The sequence below is a fragment of the Rhinatrema bivittatum genome, chromosome 11 (assembly GCF_901001135.1).
Source record: "Rhinatrema bivittatum chromosome 11, aRhiBiv1.1, whole genome shotgun sequence".
Lineage (NCBI taxonomy): Eukaryota > Metazoa > Chordata > Amphibia > Gymnophiona > Rhinatrematidae > Rhinatrema > Rhinatrema bivittatum.
The window spans coordinates 58,309,537-58,322,271 of NC_042625.1; the positions used below are offsets into that span (position 1 = coordinate 58,309,537).

The following is a 12,735-nucleotide window of genomic DNA, read 5'->3' on the forward strand; positions in this document are numbered from 1 at the left end:
TCTCCATCCAAGTCTAGGCCTCCACTGCTTCCCCAGAATTCCACTGTTCTTGTGGCTCTTCCTAATGAATCAGTTCCCTGTCGCCAAGGTCACCAGTTCAAATCCTATCAGTCCTGAGTATATTATTCTAATAACCCTATTGCCCAAAGCTAGTCTTAGGGCTATGCATTTGTCTGGTAAAGAAAGTGATCGGGAACATTGATGATGTTCTTTCTCTTTGTATATTTTGATAAGATCATGGTAGGAAGGAGATGTAGTCTAATGATTAAAATATAATTAGAAATTCAGTAGCATGAGTTCAGCTCTACTCTGTCACATGGTCTGACCATAAGCAAGTCACTTCATCTTCCTTTACCATAGCTTACCTAACTATAATTGGCTAATAATGTTGTTTTCTTATGTTGGTGATGGTCATTCTATAAATACATGTTATGTGTACTTGCTTAAGTGTCTTGAATGTCTCATGCACAAATACTTCCATTTGTTCACTTATGATTTGGTAGGAAAAGAGGAAATTAAAAGCAATGCACTTTGATATCAGAGTAAAAAAATACAGTTTTTAAGTAATTTTTTTCCTGGTGAGACACATAATTGCAGGCTCTGTGTCAGAGGGTACAGGTTTAGATTTATGAGCACTGCTGGTCTGTGTCAGGCAGAATGCCTGAGAAGGATGGTCATCTATTTACAATGCTCTTTTGGCACATTGAAACCTATTTTCACTTTGTGACTACTGTTTTCTACCCTTAAAACAACTGTTATTGACCAGAAGAAAATGCATTTTAGAAAAAAAATGCTAAAGAATGATCTGTTATGGCAAAAGGCTTGGCTCATCTCTGCTGCTACTCTGTTTGCAGCTTATTTGTTTTACTTGTTTCTAAAATGCAATTCTTTTACTTATCAATAATCCCAGGCAGATACAGGATACCAACCACCTTAGTGCTTAGGTCAGGGCTTCCCAAAACTGGCTGGTGTCCCGACAGCCAGTTGAGTTTTCAGAATATCCACAATGAATATGTAGGAGATCAATTTTCATAAATTGGAAAAAAAATGCATGAAAATTGATCTCCTGCATATTCATTGCAAATATCCTGAAAATCTGATTGGTTGTGGGGTCACCAGAAAGGTTTAAGTAGCCCTGGCCTAGGTTTTCCAAAATAATCTATCCTAAGAAATTAACATAACTGGGTCAGACCAAGGGTCCATCAAGCCCAGCATCCTGTTTCCAACAGTGGCCAATCCAGGCCATAAGAACCTGGCAAGTACCCAAAAACCAAGTCTATTCCATGCTACCGTTGCCAGTAATAGCAGTGGCTGTTCTCTAAGTCAACTCAATTAATAGATGTGTGCTAAAATAAACGTAATGCATTGCTCTTTTGTTTTGTTTTGTTTTTTTATATCCAGTAGAAGTACTGATTTTTTAGAAAAAGCAGAATAGGTTCTGTAATAATGTTTTGGTATAAGAAAAGGTTTCTTAAAGATAATTCACCATATGTCCTGCAATGCATATTATACTATACACTGCAAGTAATAGGAATCTTAATTAAGCTGTGTCAAGAATCTATGGAATTTTGACAGATGGAGCCCAGATTTTTAATGAAAAGGTTCCCCATTATGCAGTAGCATAGCACAGTGTTGATAGACAGATTTAGGAGCAATACCTAGCAAGCTGGACATTTTCAGAGATCTATAGCTCACCATAGAAGTCATTAGAAACTGAATGCATGTAATATGTTAGGCTTCCCCATGTAAACATGGACAATGCACCTGTTCTAGCAGAAATAGAGTTATTGGGAGATACAGTGTGGTGTACATCCAGTGACTACCAGTCTGAGCTTGTGAAGATGTGGTTCCCCTTTCCTTCATTTTTCCTAAAACTTGTCTATTAAAATGGTTAAGAGGAAGGCCAGAGTGAGAACCAAGACTTCTACTTTTCCAACACCAGGTTTTGGAACCATGGATACCTCTGTGAATACATTGGCAGTGTCTGAATCTGTTCAGGTTGCTATTAGAGGAATAACCAGTGCTGTGGAACTGACATCTTTCCTGTGCTTGGAAGTTTCTCTGAGCTCTGAAAATCAAACTCTGTTCTAAGCTCAGCTTTTTTTTTTTCAGTGGCATCAGAAGGTGGTAATGGGGTGGAGTTCTTGGAGTGGGTGGGGAGTAGCTGCTGTAGAGCAAGGCTTGGAGTGCATGGCGGGTAGTATTTGGGCAGGTTCCTGATATGAGTGCTGGGATCACAGAAGGGGCAACATTGCCTGGTGCATCCATTAGGGAAAGGTGGAAAACGCAGTTCAGCTAGTCTTTAGCCCTATGGCACTTTCAGTCCCAGTATCTGTGAAAGGCACTCTTCTTAATACTCTTCTTGTTCCTCAGAACATTTCTGTGGAAGATGTTGGCCATGTTGGGAAAATTCTTTCCGGATACATTAACTGCTGTGTAATTTTTCGGTTGTAGCTGCAGCCAAATTCTGTGCCTGGGATCTAAAGGCTGGAGAACTAGATTGCAGGATTTAAGGTCTGTGATCCTAAGCACAAAGCAAAATCAACAATGGATTGGCTCGACAAGAAGAAAGTGAATGTCCTTGCCTGGTGCAGTCAAAGCCCATAACTGAAGCAATAGAAAATTTGTAGCAAAACTTGAAGACATTAGTCCACAGACAATCTCCAGATTATTTGAAAAAGCTTGAGCTCTTCTGCCAAGAAGAATAGATAAAAACTTCACCGTTCCACTGTGCAAATGTTGGTAGACATTTATTTTAAACAACTCATGGCTCTGCAAAAGGGGCTGCTTCCAAATATTGAGTCAAGAAGCATTAAAGACTTGTGCAATCAAAACCTTTTGTGTGTTGTTCTTAATTACTTTTGGAATATTTCTGTAATTGTTCTTTCACAATGGAATTGTAGAATATGTTGTGAAACTACTTTAATGCATTTGATTTGTAGTTTTTAGACAGACTGTGAAAAATGTACAAGGATGTTAAGACTTTTGCAAGGCACTGGTCTTGTGGAGTTAGATTTTACGCCATGTTTATTTTCTTTATTTGGTTTTGATCTTTCATTACATGTTTTGGTAATATTTCTTTATTATTCCCTTCATTGTTTTTGAATAGTAAAAAAAAAAAACAAACAAACTTAAAGTTATGGGTCACTGTTTACGTTTTAAAGGGATAGGACCTGCTATTGTTATAAGTGGGCAATACAAAGTCTTTGTCCATTCCTGCTCTCATCTTTTGGTAAGAGAAGCGCCATACTCTGGATATCCTATGAAATATTTATTGATTAGGGACACCACTTCTTCCTTCTTAATGTTTGATGTGATTAATAATAAGGGGTTATACTTAATAGAAATATTTAATGTATTGATCCTAAAGATACTCATCTGTACTGTTTGGATTCAGGTTACAAGGCAGATCCATGAGCATGAGCAGGAGAACGAGTTGCGGGAACAGATGTCAGGCTATAAGCGGATGCGGCGCCAGCACCAGAAGCAGCTGATCGCCCTGGAGAACAAGCTGAAGGCGGAGATGGATGAGCACCGCCTCAAGCTGCAAAAGGAGGTGGAAACTCATGCCAACAACTCGTCCATCGAGCTGGAAAAGCTGGCCAAGAAGCAAATCATTGTTATGGAAAAGGAGGTAAGTTCTAAGTAGGATATTTATCCCCCTGAGGTAACCCAGTTGGGTGAAACAAGGGTCCCTTCCAGGGAAAACTCTTTAACAAGGGGAAGACTTTGTGACAGAGAAGATCCTTTATTGATCTGTTTGGAAGGCATTTTTTAAATTTTGTGGGGAAGACTCTCTCTTTATTGAAGAAAATGAAAGACTCTCTTTCATTTTCTTTTATTTATTTTATTTATTTTATTTATTTATTTATTTTATTTATTTTCATTTATTGAAGAAAATGAAAGACTCTTTATTGAAGAAAATGAAGACTCTCTCTTTATTGAAGAAAATGAAACCTTCATCTCACCCTTTAGACCACATCCCATCCAAACTTCTCCTGCTAATACCAGAAACAATCTCCAATGCTCTGACAGTCATTATTAACTGTTCCCTAGCACAAGGAATCTACCCGGACGACCTGAAAATTGCATCCATCAAACCGCTCCTAAAAAAACCCAACTTAAATCCTAATGATCCTAACAATTTCCGTCCTATATCCAATCTCCCGTTCATAGCTAAGGTAATGGAAAAATTAGTTAACTCCAGACTCTCAGACTACCTCGAAGAACACAACATTCTGTTCCCATCTCAATATGGCTTCAGAAAAGCTCTAAGTACTGAATCACTGCTAATTTCCTTGACCGACTACCTCATCATGGGCCTGGATAAAGGTCACACTTATTTACTGATCCTACTGGACCTATCAGCTGCCTTTGATACGGTTAACCACTCCACCCTACTAATTCAATTAGCAAACATCGGAATAACCGGAACAGCACTATCATGGTTCAAATCGTTCTTAGGGAACAGAAAATACAAAGTCAAAATCCACAACAAAGAATCCCAACACTACTCTTCATCCACGGGAGTTCCACAGGGCTCCTCCCTTTCACCAACGCTATTTAATGTATACCTGCTCCCTCTTTGCCAACTGCTAACTAACTTAAACCTTAAACACTTTCTGTATGCAGACGACGTCCAGATAGTCATACCCGTTAAAGAATCCTACACCAAAACTCTAGAATTCTGGGAAACTTGTCTTCAAAAAATTGATGGTCTCCTCTCAAACCTCAATCTAATACTAAACTCTTCAAAAAGTGAACTCCTCCTAATCTCTTCTGAAAACAGTAACTTTGACACAAATCCTCCACCCAATTTACAAACGCCACAAGTAAGAAACTTAGGAGCCATCGTGGATAACAGGTTAAACCTAAAAGCATTCATAAATCAAACTACTAAGGACTGTTTCTATAAACTCCAAGTCCTAAAAAGAATAAGACCACTCTTCCATTTTCATGACTACAGAACTATTCTACAATCTATAATATTTGCTAAACTAGATTACTGCAACTCTTTGCTTTTAGGTCTTCCAGCATCTCACACTAAACCCCTTCAGATGGTCCAAAACACGGCTGCGAGAATATTAACAAACACACGGAGAAGAGACCACATATCACCAATCCTCAAAGACCTGCACTGGCTGCCAATTCACTACAGAATCATATATAAGTCCATAACCACTATTTTCAAAGCTATACATCAACAATCTCAGCTCAACCTTCAAATTCCTCTCAAAAAATTCACGTCCAAAAGACCAATCAGAGAGTCCTATAGAGAAACCCTACAAATACCACACTCCAAAACCATGAAGCACATAACCGCCAGAGACAGGGCATTCTCCACTGCAGGACCAACTCTGTGGAACTCTATCCCACCAGATTTGCGACAGGAACCATGCCTTCCTACTTTTAGGAAAAGACTTAAAACGTGGCTATTCATGAAAGCTTTTCCTGAACTAAACTGAACTTATTACATTATCAACCAGTCGCCCAGACTTTGCCTTAATCATGGTAATTAACATCCCTACCTCATAAGGGCAATTCATCAATGCTATAAGCACATTGACTGGCATATATATTCTTTTAATTTAAACCCCTGCTTCTTTTCTCAGATCCAAGTTATTTTATTCCCTTGTTTTATTGTAACTGCATTCCTTAGCCTTCTCTTGATCTATGTTTTTTACTACTATTATTATTATTATTATTTATTACTAAATGTTATTTTTTGATTTTGTTCCTATCCACTTGTTAATTGTGAACCGACATGATGCGATATTTATCGCGAATGCCGGTATAGAAAAACTTAAAATAAATAAATAAATAAATAAGACGAACGAGCTGTATGATATAAAAACTTTCTTCAATATATACATAATCGTTTCCAGTAAAGTATTTTGATGTATAAACAAATAGAAGAGGGTGTTGTATTTTAGATATCGGGATATAGTTGATATATCTCGATTTTTAATTGGTATGAATGGGGGTTGTTTTGTGGGTTTTTAGTGGACTTCTAGATGAGAAATAGTATGTAATAGAGTAATTATGTGTTTCACGAATGTCGGTAAATAAAAGTTAATAAATAAATAAATAAATAAATATAGATGAGAAACTGTTATAGGGTTACCATATATTGTTAGATTGTGTCATTGCTCTTGACAGTTGTGCATGTTTATGTATTTGGAAATATTATGCTCTATTTCCCTATGAAGCTGCTGTAATAAAATGTGGACACTTTTTGTATTTTGTAAACATTTGTGTATATCTCTCATTTGTTATTTGTATAGTGTTTGATTGAGAGTGACGGGCAATTTCACCTGCTCAGTTCTTGTACACCTATTAAAGTTGTTCAGCTACATTTAGCCAGATAACTTAAAACTTAATTGGCTAGCTTTTGAATATCGCTAGTTAGGTTTAAAGTTATCCATTCTTGTGTGCTCAGATAACTTAAGCCTTAACCGCTTACATTCAAATGAATATAGCCAATTAAGTAGCAATAGCCTGTTGAAGGAAAAAAAAGTTGTGTGGGCCTGGGATCCTAAATCCCAGGCCCCAAGTCAATGTCAGAAAAAGGTAAGTGTTGGGCTGAGCCTCCGCCACATGCCCCCCACCCCCAAAACCCCAAACATTGGTAGGGGTCTGGAGCTGGTCTCGCTATTCACACCTGCCCCTCAATCTGGCATAATTTTTAACTGATAACCTATCCATCCCTTTCTCCTACCCCAGCACTAACCTTCCCGATATCTTTTGAAAAGTGTTTCATCTGCGGGATCATGGTACAGTCCTACTGCAGTCCTGGCTGGTGCTTTCTGTAGAAGGGTGGGAGGGTTAAGGCTGGGATGATGGGAAGGGAGGTAGTGGAGGGGTTATTGCTTAAGTTATGCCAGACTGGGAAGGAGGGGGGTGAGGCCCAGCTTGGTGCCTGAGATCCAAAAGCCCAGGCCAATGCTTCCCGTTTATGTATTTATTTATTTTACAGGTCATTGCCGCTTAATTGGCTATGTTCAAAAGAATACAGCCAGTTAAGGTTAAAGTTATCCTGGTACATGTTCCTTGATAACTTTAGACCTACTCTAGGGCACATTTAGAGTTAGCTGATTAACTTATTTGGTTAACACCTAATATCAGAGTTAGCCAAATAACTTTCTCTGCCATCTCATCCCTGCCCTGGAATGCCCCTGTAACTCCCATTACTTATTTGGCTACGTTTTAACCAGATTATTACTTGTCCAGCTAAAAGTAAGCCGGATAAGTACCTGCAGTTTTGAAAACTCATCATTTTAGAAACATGATGGCAGAAAAAAAAAACCCATAAGGTTCATCTAGCCTGCCCATCAGTCTAATTTATGTAGTCCTTACAATTCCCATCACTCCTTCAGAGATCCCGTGCATTTATCTCATGCTTTCTTGAATTTAGATACAGTTTTTGGCTCCACTATACGTTCCGTACATCCACTACTCTCTGTAAAGAAAGTTTCCTAAGATTAATCCTGAATCTACCTTATTTCTCCCTTATTCCATGATCCCTTGTTCAGGAGCCTCCTTTTCACTGAAGGAGGCTAGCCTCCTGGGTATGGAAACCTTTGAGATATTTAAATGTCTCTATCATATTTTCCCATCTCACCTTTCCTCTAAGGTGTACATGTTTAGATCTTTAAGTCTATCCTCATATGCTTTAGAACTAAAACCACTGATCATTTTAGTAATTTGTGAGTTATCCAACTAAATGTCTTTGCATATTGGCCTCCTAATAAGTGATGGCAAATAGACCAAAAAGGTCCATCCAGGCTGCCCGCAAGGTGTTTAGAGTTGTAATTGCCACTCCATGCAGGTTAGTCCCATGTAGAAATATGGCAAAAAAATTAGCACCTGTTACCACTATTTTTCATTTCTTTCCTCTAGCCATTAGGGATCCTCTGTGTTTATCTCATACTCTTTTGAATTCCGTTGCCATTCATGTCCTCGCTATCTTTTGCAGGAGGGCATTCCAAGCATCCACCACCCTTTCCATGGAAAAAGTATTTGCTGAGATTGTTTTTGTATACTCATCACTCCTAGTCCTACAGCTTACTTTCCTTTGAAAAAGGTTTGATAATCGCATTATTAATAGCTTTCAGATATTTAAAAGTCTATCATATTCCTGTCCCCCTGTCTCTCCTCTCCTCTAGGGTAGATATAAAGTCTCATCTCATGTATCTTTTCGGTGTAGACCCCCCCACACCATTTTGGTTACCTTCCTCTGGACTGCTTCTAATCTATCTCTGTCCTATTTGATATGGCTTCCAGAACTGAACACAGTACTTCGGGTGAGGCCTCATCAGCAGCCTATAGAGGTCATTATCACCTCCATTTTATTGCTAAGCAGCCCAGCATCTCTCTGGCTCTAATTGCTGCATTGCCACACTCTTTGCAACCTTCATAAGAACCTAAGAAATTGCCAGACTGGGTCAGACCAAGGGTCCATCAAGCCCAGCATCCTGTTTCCAAAAGTGGCCAAACCAGGTTACAAGAACCTGGCAAGTACCCAAACAATAAGAAGGTTCCATGCCACTGATGCTAGTAGTAGCAGAAGCCATTCCCTAATTCAACTTAATTAATAGCAGTTAATGGACTTCTTCTCAAAGAACTTATCCAAACCTTTTTTTAAACCCAGCTACACTAACTGCACTAACCACATCCTCTGGCAACAAATTCCAGAGCATAATTGTGCATTGAGTGAAAAAGAATTTTCTCCGATTAGTTTTAAATGTGCTACTTGCTAGCTTTATGGAGTGCCCCCTAGTCCTATTATCTACCCGTTCTAGACCTCTCATGATTTTAAAGACCTCTATCATATCCCCCCCCTCAGCCGTCTCTTCTCCAAGCTGAACTGTCCTAACCTCTTTAGCCTTTCTTCATAGTGTAGCTGTTCCATCCCCTTTATCATTTTGGTGATCAGACGCTATCGTTTTGAGGTCTCTCCCCTGGTCCGTGCATTTCAGTCTCTCACCCCGTCAAGTATACTTCCTTTGGATTTCTGCACCCTAAATTCATGACCCTGCACTATTTGCATTAAATGCTAGCTACCGAATTTTTAATCACGCCTCAAGCTTTCTTCAGTTTCTGCTTGTCTCAACTCCTTCAGGAGTGTCCATTCTGTTGGAAATCTTAATGCCATCCACTAAAGGGCAATCTTTTCCTTCTGACACCTCCATAATATTGCAAAAACTTTGACAATGAGATTTAAAGCAATTTTTTTTTCTGTTGGTGTGAGAGGCATGGAGGGAATGTGTTTTCATCACCCATTAAAAAGCATTGAATTAAATAAATGGTTATCGACCTTTTTTTTTTTTTAAAACCGCAATATATTTTAGCCTCCATTTTCTTATATACTGACATAGAATCAGCTAGTTATCTACATGGCAAAGATGGAAAATACCAGACTTATTTTCTGAATTTTTTGGAAAATACTGCAATTACCTCTATACCCTAACTTAAGCTGTAGGCCACAAGCCCTTCTAAGAAGCACTGAACTGAGTGAGAGAAAGTGGCTCGAAGGTTGGTTGGTTTGGGGGCATGGAAAAGAGTTGCCAAAACTGAGGGCCTTTTTGGCAACATTCATAATAAGGACATCACTTATTAGTTTTTAATTCACTATTATACATTTTTCATTCTTTATTATTGCCAGTGTTCGTCTTCTCTAGTTATAGGTATTATTTATACCAAAGATTACCTACTCATAATCTATATCTTTAGGTCATATTTCTATTTATACATTACCACATGCTGAATGTTCTTTGTTTTTTGTTGTTTCCCTTGTGACTAAGTTGGGAAAGGCAGAATATCAAATCTTCATAAATATATAAGGTCAGTTGAAGACTGAATGTTTGCATTTTGTTTGTCCCTCTTTTTGTAGTCCAAGGCGGCTGCAGCAGATGAGAAGAAATTCCAGCAGCAGATCATGGCTCAGCAGAAGAGAGACCTAACGAACTTCTTAGAAAACCAGAAGAAACAATACAAACTTTGCAAAGAGAAGATTAAAGAGGTATGCACTACTCTGCCACACTTTCTGTGCCTTAAGAAACCACACATTTCCTAGTTTGATTGTATTTTAAGTGAAAAATATTTATTTATTTTAAATCTGCTGTTAGTTTATTACTTTTTAAAATATTTGTATAAGACTTCCCTGATTCAGTAAAGGGCTGCCCAAAGCTATGTGACAAGTTAAAAACAAGTTATGAAATTTTAAACTGTGACGACAAATGTAGAATCAACAGGCAAACTTAATAAACAAATTAACAAAATGTCTCAACCCCAAACAAATATGAAGGACTCAGAAAACACCCTCTGCACAGCCTGTAAGCAAGATTCCCAATACTTAAAAACCCTAGATCCCATTGTCATTCTCCCATAATCAATTAACTAATGAGAGCAAGAAAATGAGACAAGCAGTCCACTCCATGGCGCCCAGTCATAAATTCAGGAAGAACCATGTCTTCAACTTCTTTCAAAAGGGAAGTTAATTTACTTTAAATAGAAGCTCTGAAGGCAAAGAATTCCACAGTGTGGGAGTGTACCCCTAGTCCAAGGGTAAATAACTGCTCCCTATTTACCCATTCCATCATGCTCGGGATTTTATAAACATCTACCAGATCTTTTCTCAGGCATCTTTTTCAAACTGAAGAACCCTAACCTTTCTTCATAAGGGAGCCATTCCCTCCTCTTTATCATTCCTATTGTCCTTATTTATTTATTTGTTTAAATTTTTTTCTATACCGTCATTAAGTTATTTACCATCATAACGGTTTGCAAAAAAAGCACTTAGTAGGGTATAGTCAGTACTTTACAAAAAAGGTGCCAGTAGTATTCGGTAACATAGAAATGTTAAAAATTAGTTGAATAATGATATATATTACCTATAGATACACGACTCATGGGTGAAGCACATGTGATTCATTCTAGACTTTTCAGTTGTTTTTATGATTATCAATGTGATAAAAATAATTTCCAGGTAGGTATCTGGAGATTGTGTTGGGCGCTTTATGCCAGCTGTACCTTACTTATTTTCACCATTCTCTTTGTAAAAGGCTTGTTTGAAAAGCCAGGTTTTCAGATTTCTCTGTAGTCTTAGTTCTAGAGGCATAGTGTTCCATAAAATGGGACCGGCCAGTGATAGAGCTCACTCCCTGACCTGGGTCAGTCTTGCCGTTTTTACTGACGGGATAGTTAAGAGTGCTTTGTTTGCTGATCTTAAATTTCTATGCAGTACATGTACTAGTAGTGCTGTGTTCAGCCATTCTGCTTTTTCGTCATGGATCAGTTTGTGTATGATGCACAGTGCTTTGAACTGAGCTCTTTGTTCAATTGGTAGCCAATGTAGTTCCGCTAGTGTGTCTGTGATGGGGGGTCCCTTTTCATTTTTCCCGTGAGAATTCGTGCTGCCGAGTTCTGTAATATTTGCAGTGGTCTTATTGATGTATAAGGCAATCCTAGCAATAGTGCGTTGCAGTAATCAGTGCTCACAAAAATTAATGCTTTTGACGTACTGTGCGAAGGTTTGATAGTGTCAGCATAGGTTTTAGTTTCTTAAGTACCATTAGTTTGGCATACCCTTCCTTAACTTTTAGAGAGATGTGTTGTTTGAGGTTTAGTTCTGTGTCTATTATCACACAAAGGTTGCGCACTTTCTCGGCTAGTTTGCTTTTTTTTATCGCTTTTGAATATTAATGGTGTTTAAATTATGTTAATGTTCTTTCTTTCTAAGTGTAGGTATTCAGTTTTCTCAATGTTAATTACTAGTTCCATTTGGTTCAGTAATTGTTTGATTATGTCAATGTACATATTGGCTAAGTTTAAGGTTGTTTCAATGGTGTCCTCAATAGGTAGGATAAATTGAATGTCATCGGCGTAAACGTAGTGTATGATTCCTAGCCCTGATAGCAGATGGCATAGTGGGAGTAGGTAAATGTTGAAAAGTGTCGCTGATAGTGCTGATCCTTGTGGAACACCTGTTTTTAGGGTTATTTTTTTTAGACAGGGTGCTATTAATTTGTACTTGGAAAAATCTGTTACTCAGGTATGATTTAAACCATGTAATTGTGGTGTTATGTAGTCCAATTTCTTCTAGTCTTTTGATTAGTATTTCGTGATTTACTGTGTCAAGGCTGATGATAGATCAAGTAATACCAGAATGTAATGTTTTCCACTGTCAAATCCTCTAAGAATATTGTCTGTCAGTGCTAGTAATAATGTTTCGGTGCTGTAATTTTTCAGAAAGCCATGTTGTGATGGATATAAGATGTTGTTGTTTTCTAGATGCTCTGATAGTTGTTTTTGCACTGTTTTTTCTATTAATTTTGCAATTAATGGTAGATTGGATACTGGTCTGTAGTTAGATAGTGTTAGGGGGTCCATGTTTTTTTTTTCTTTCCTATTGGTTTGATTATTGCTCCTTTCAGTATGTCTGGCATAGATCCTTCCTCTAGTGGAAAGTTTATAATTTGAGTTAGTGCTGGGGCGGTGATGTCTGGAAACCTTTTTAGTTCGATGATGAGAAGTGCATCTATTCTATGTGGGGCTGGATTTAGCTGTTTTAGCATGTTCTCTTTTTCAAAGCTTGATATTTCATTAAATTTGGTCCACTGTGTTGGATAAGTTCTTGGAGGAGAAGTCCATTACCTGCTATTAAGTTCACTTATAGAATAGCCACTGCCATTAGCAATGGTTACATGGAATAGACTTAGTTTTTGGGTACTTGCC

At 38.1% G+C, this 12,735-nt stretch overlaps 1 protein-coding gene across 5 annotated transcripts in view; it reads left to right on the forward strand.

Moving 5' to 3' along the window:
• The window catches only part of TAOK3 (TAO kinase 3), a 194,736-nt gene that overhangs the window by 145,084 nt on the left and 36,917 nt on the right, over window positions 1-12,735 (forward strand). For all 5 annotated transcript variants that reach the window (XM_029619813.1, XM_029619815.1, XM_029619812.1 and 2 more), the window contains 2 exons: window positions 3,398-3,634; window positions 9,893-10,021. In XM_029619813.1, coding sequence (XP_029475673.1) covers window positions 3,398-3,634; window positions 9,893-10,021 — 366 coding nt within the window. The remainder of the gene's footprint in view (window positions 1-3,397; window positions 3,635-9,892; window positions 10,022-12,735) is intronic.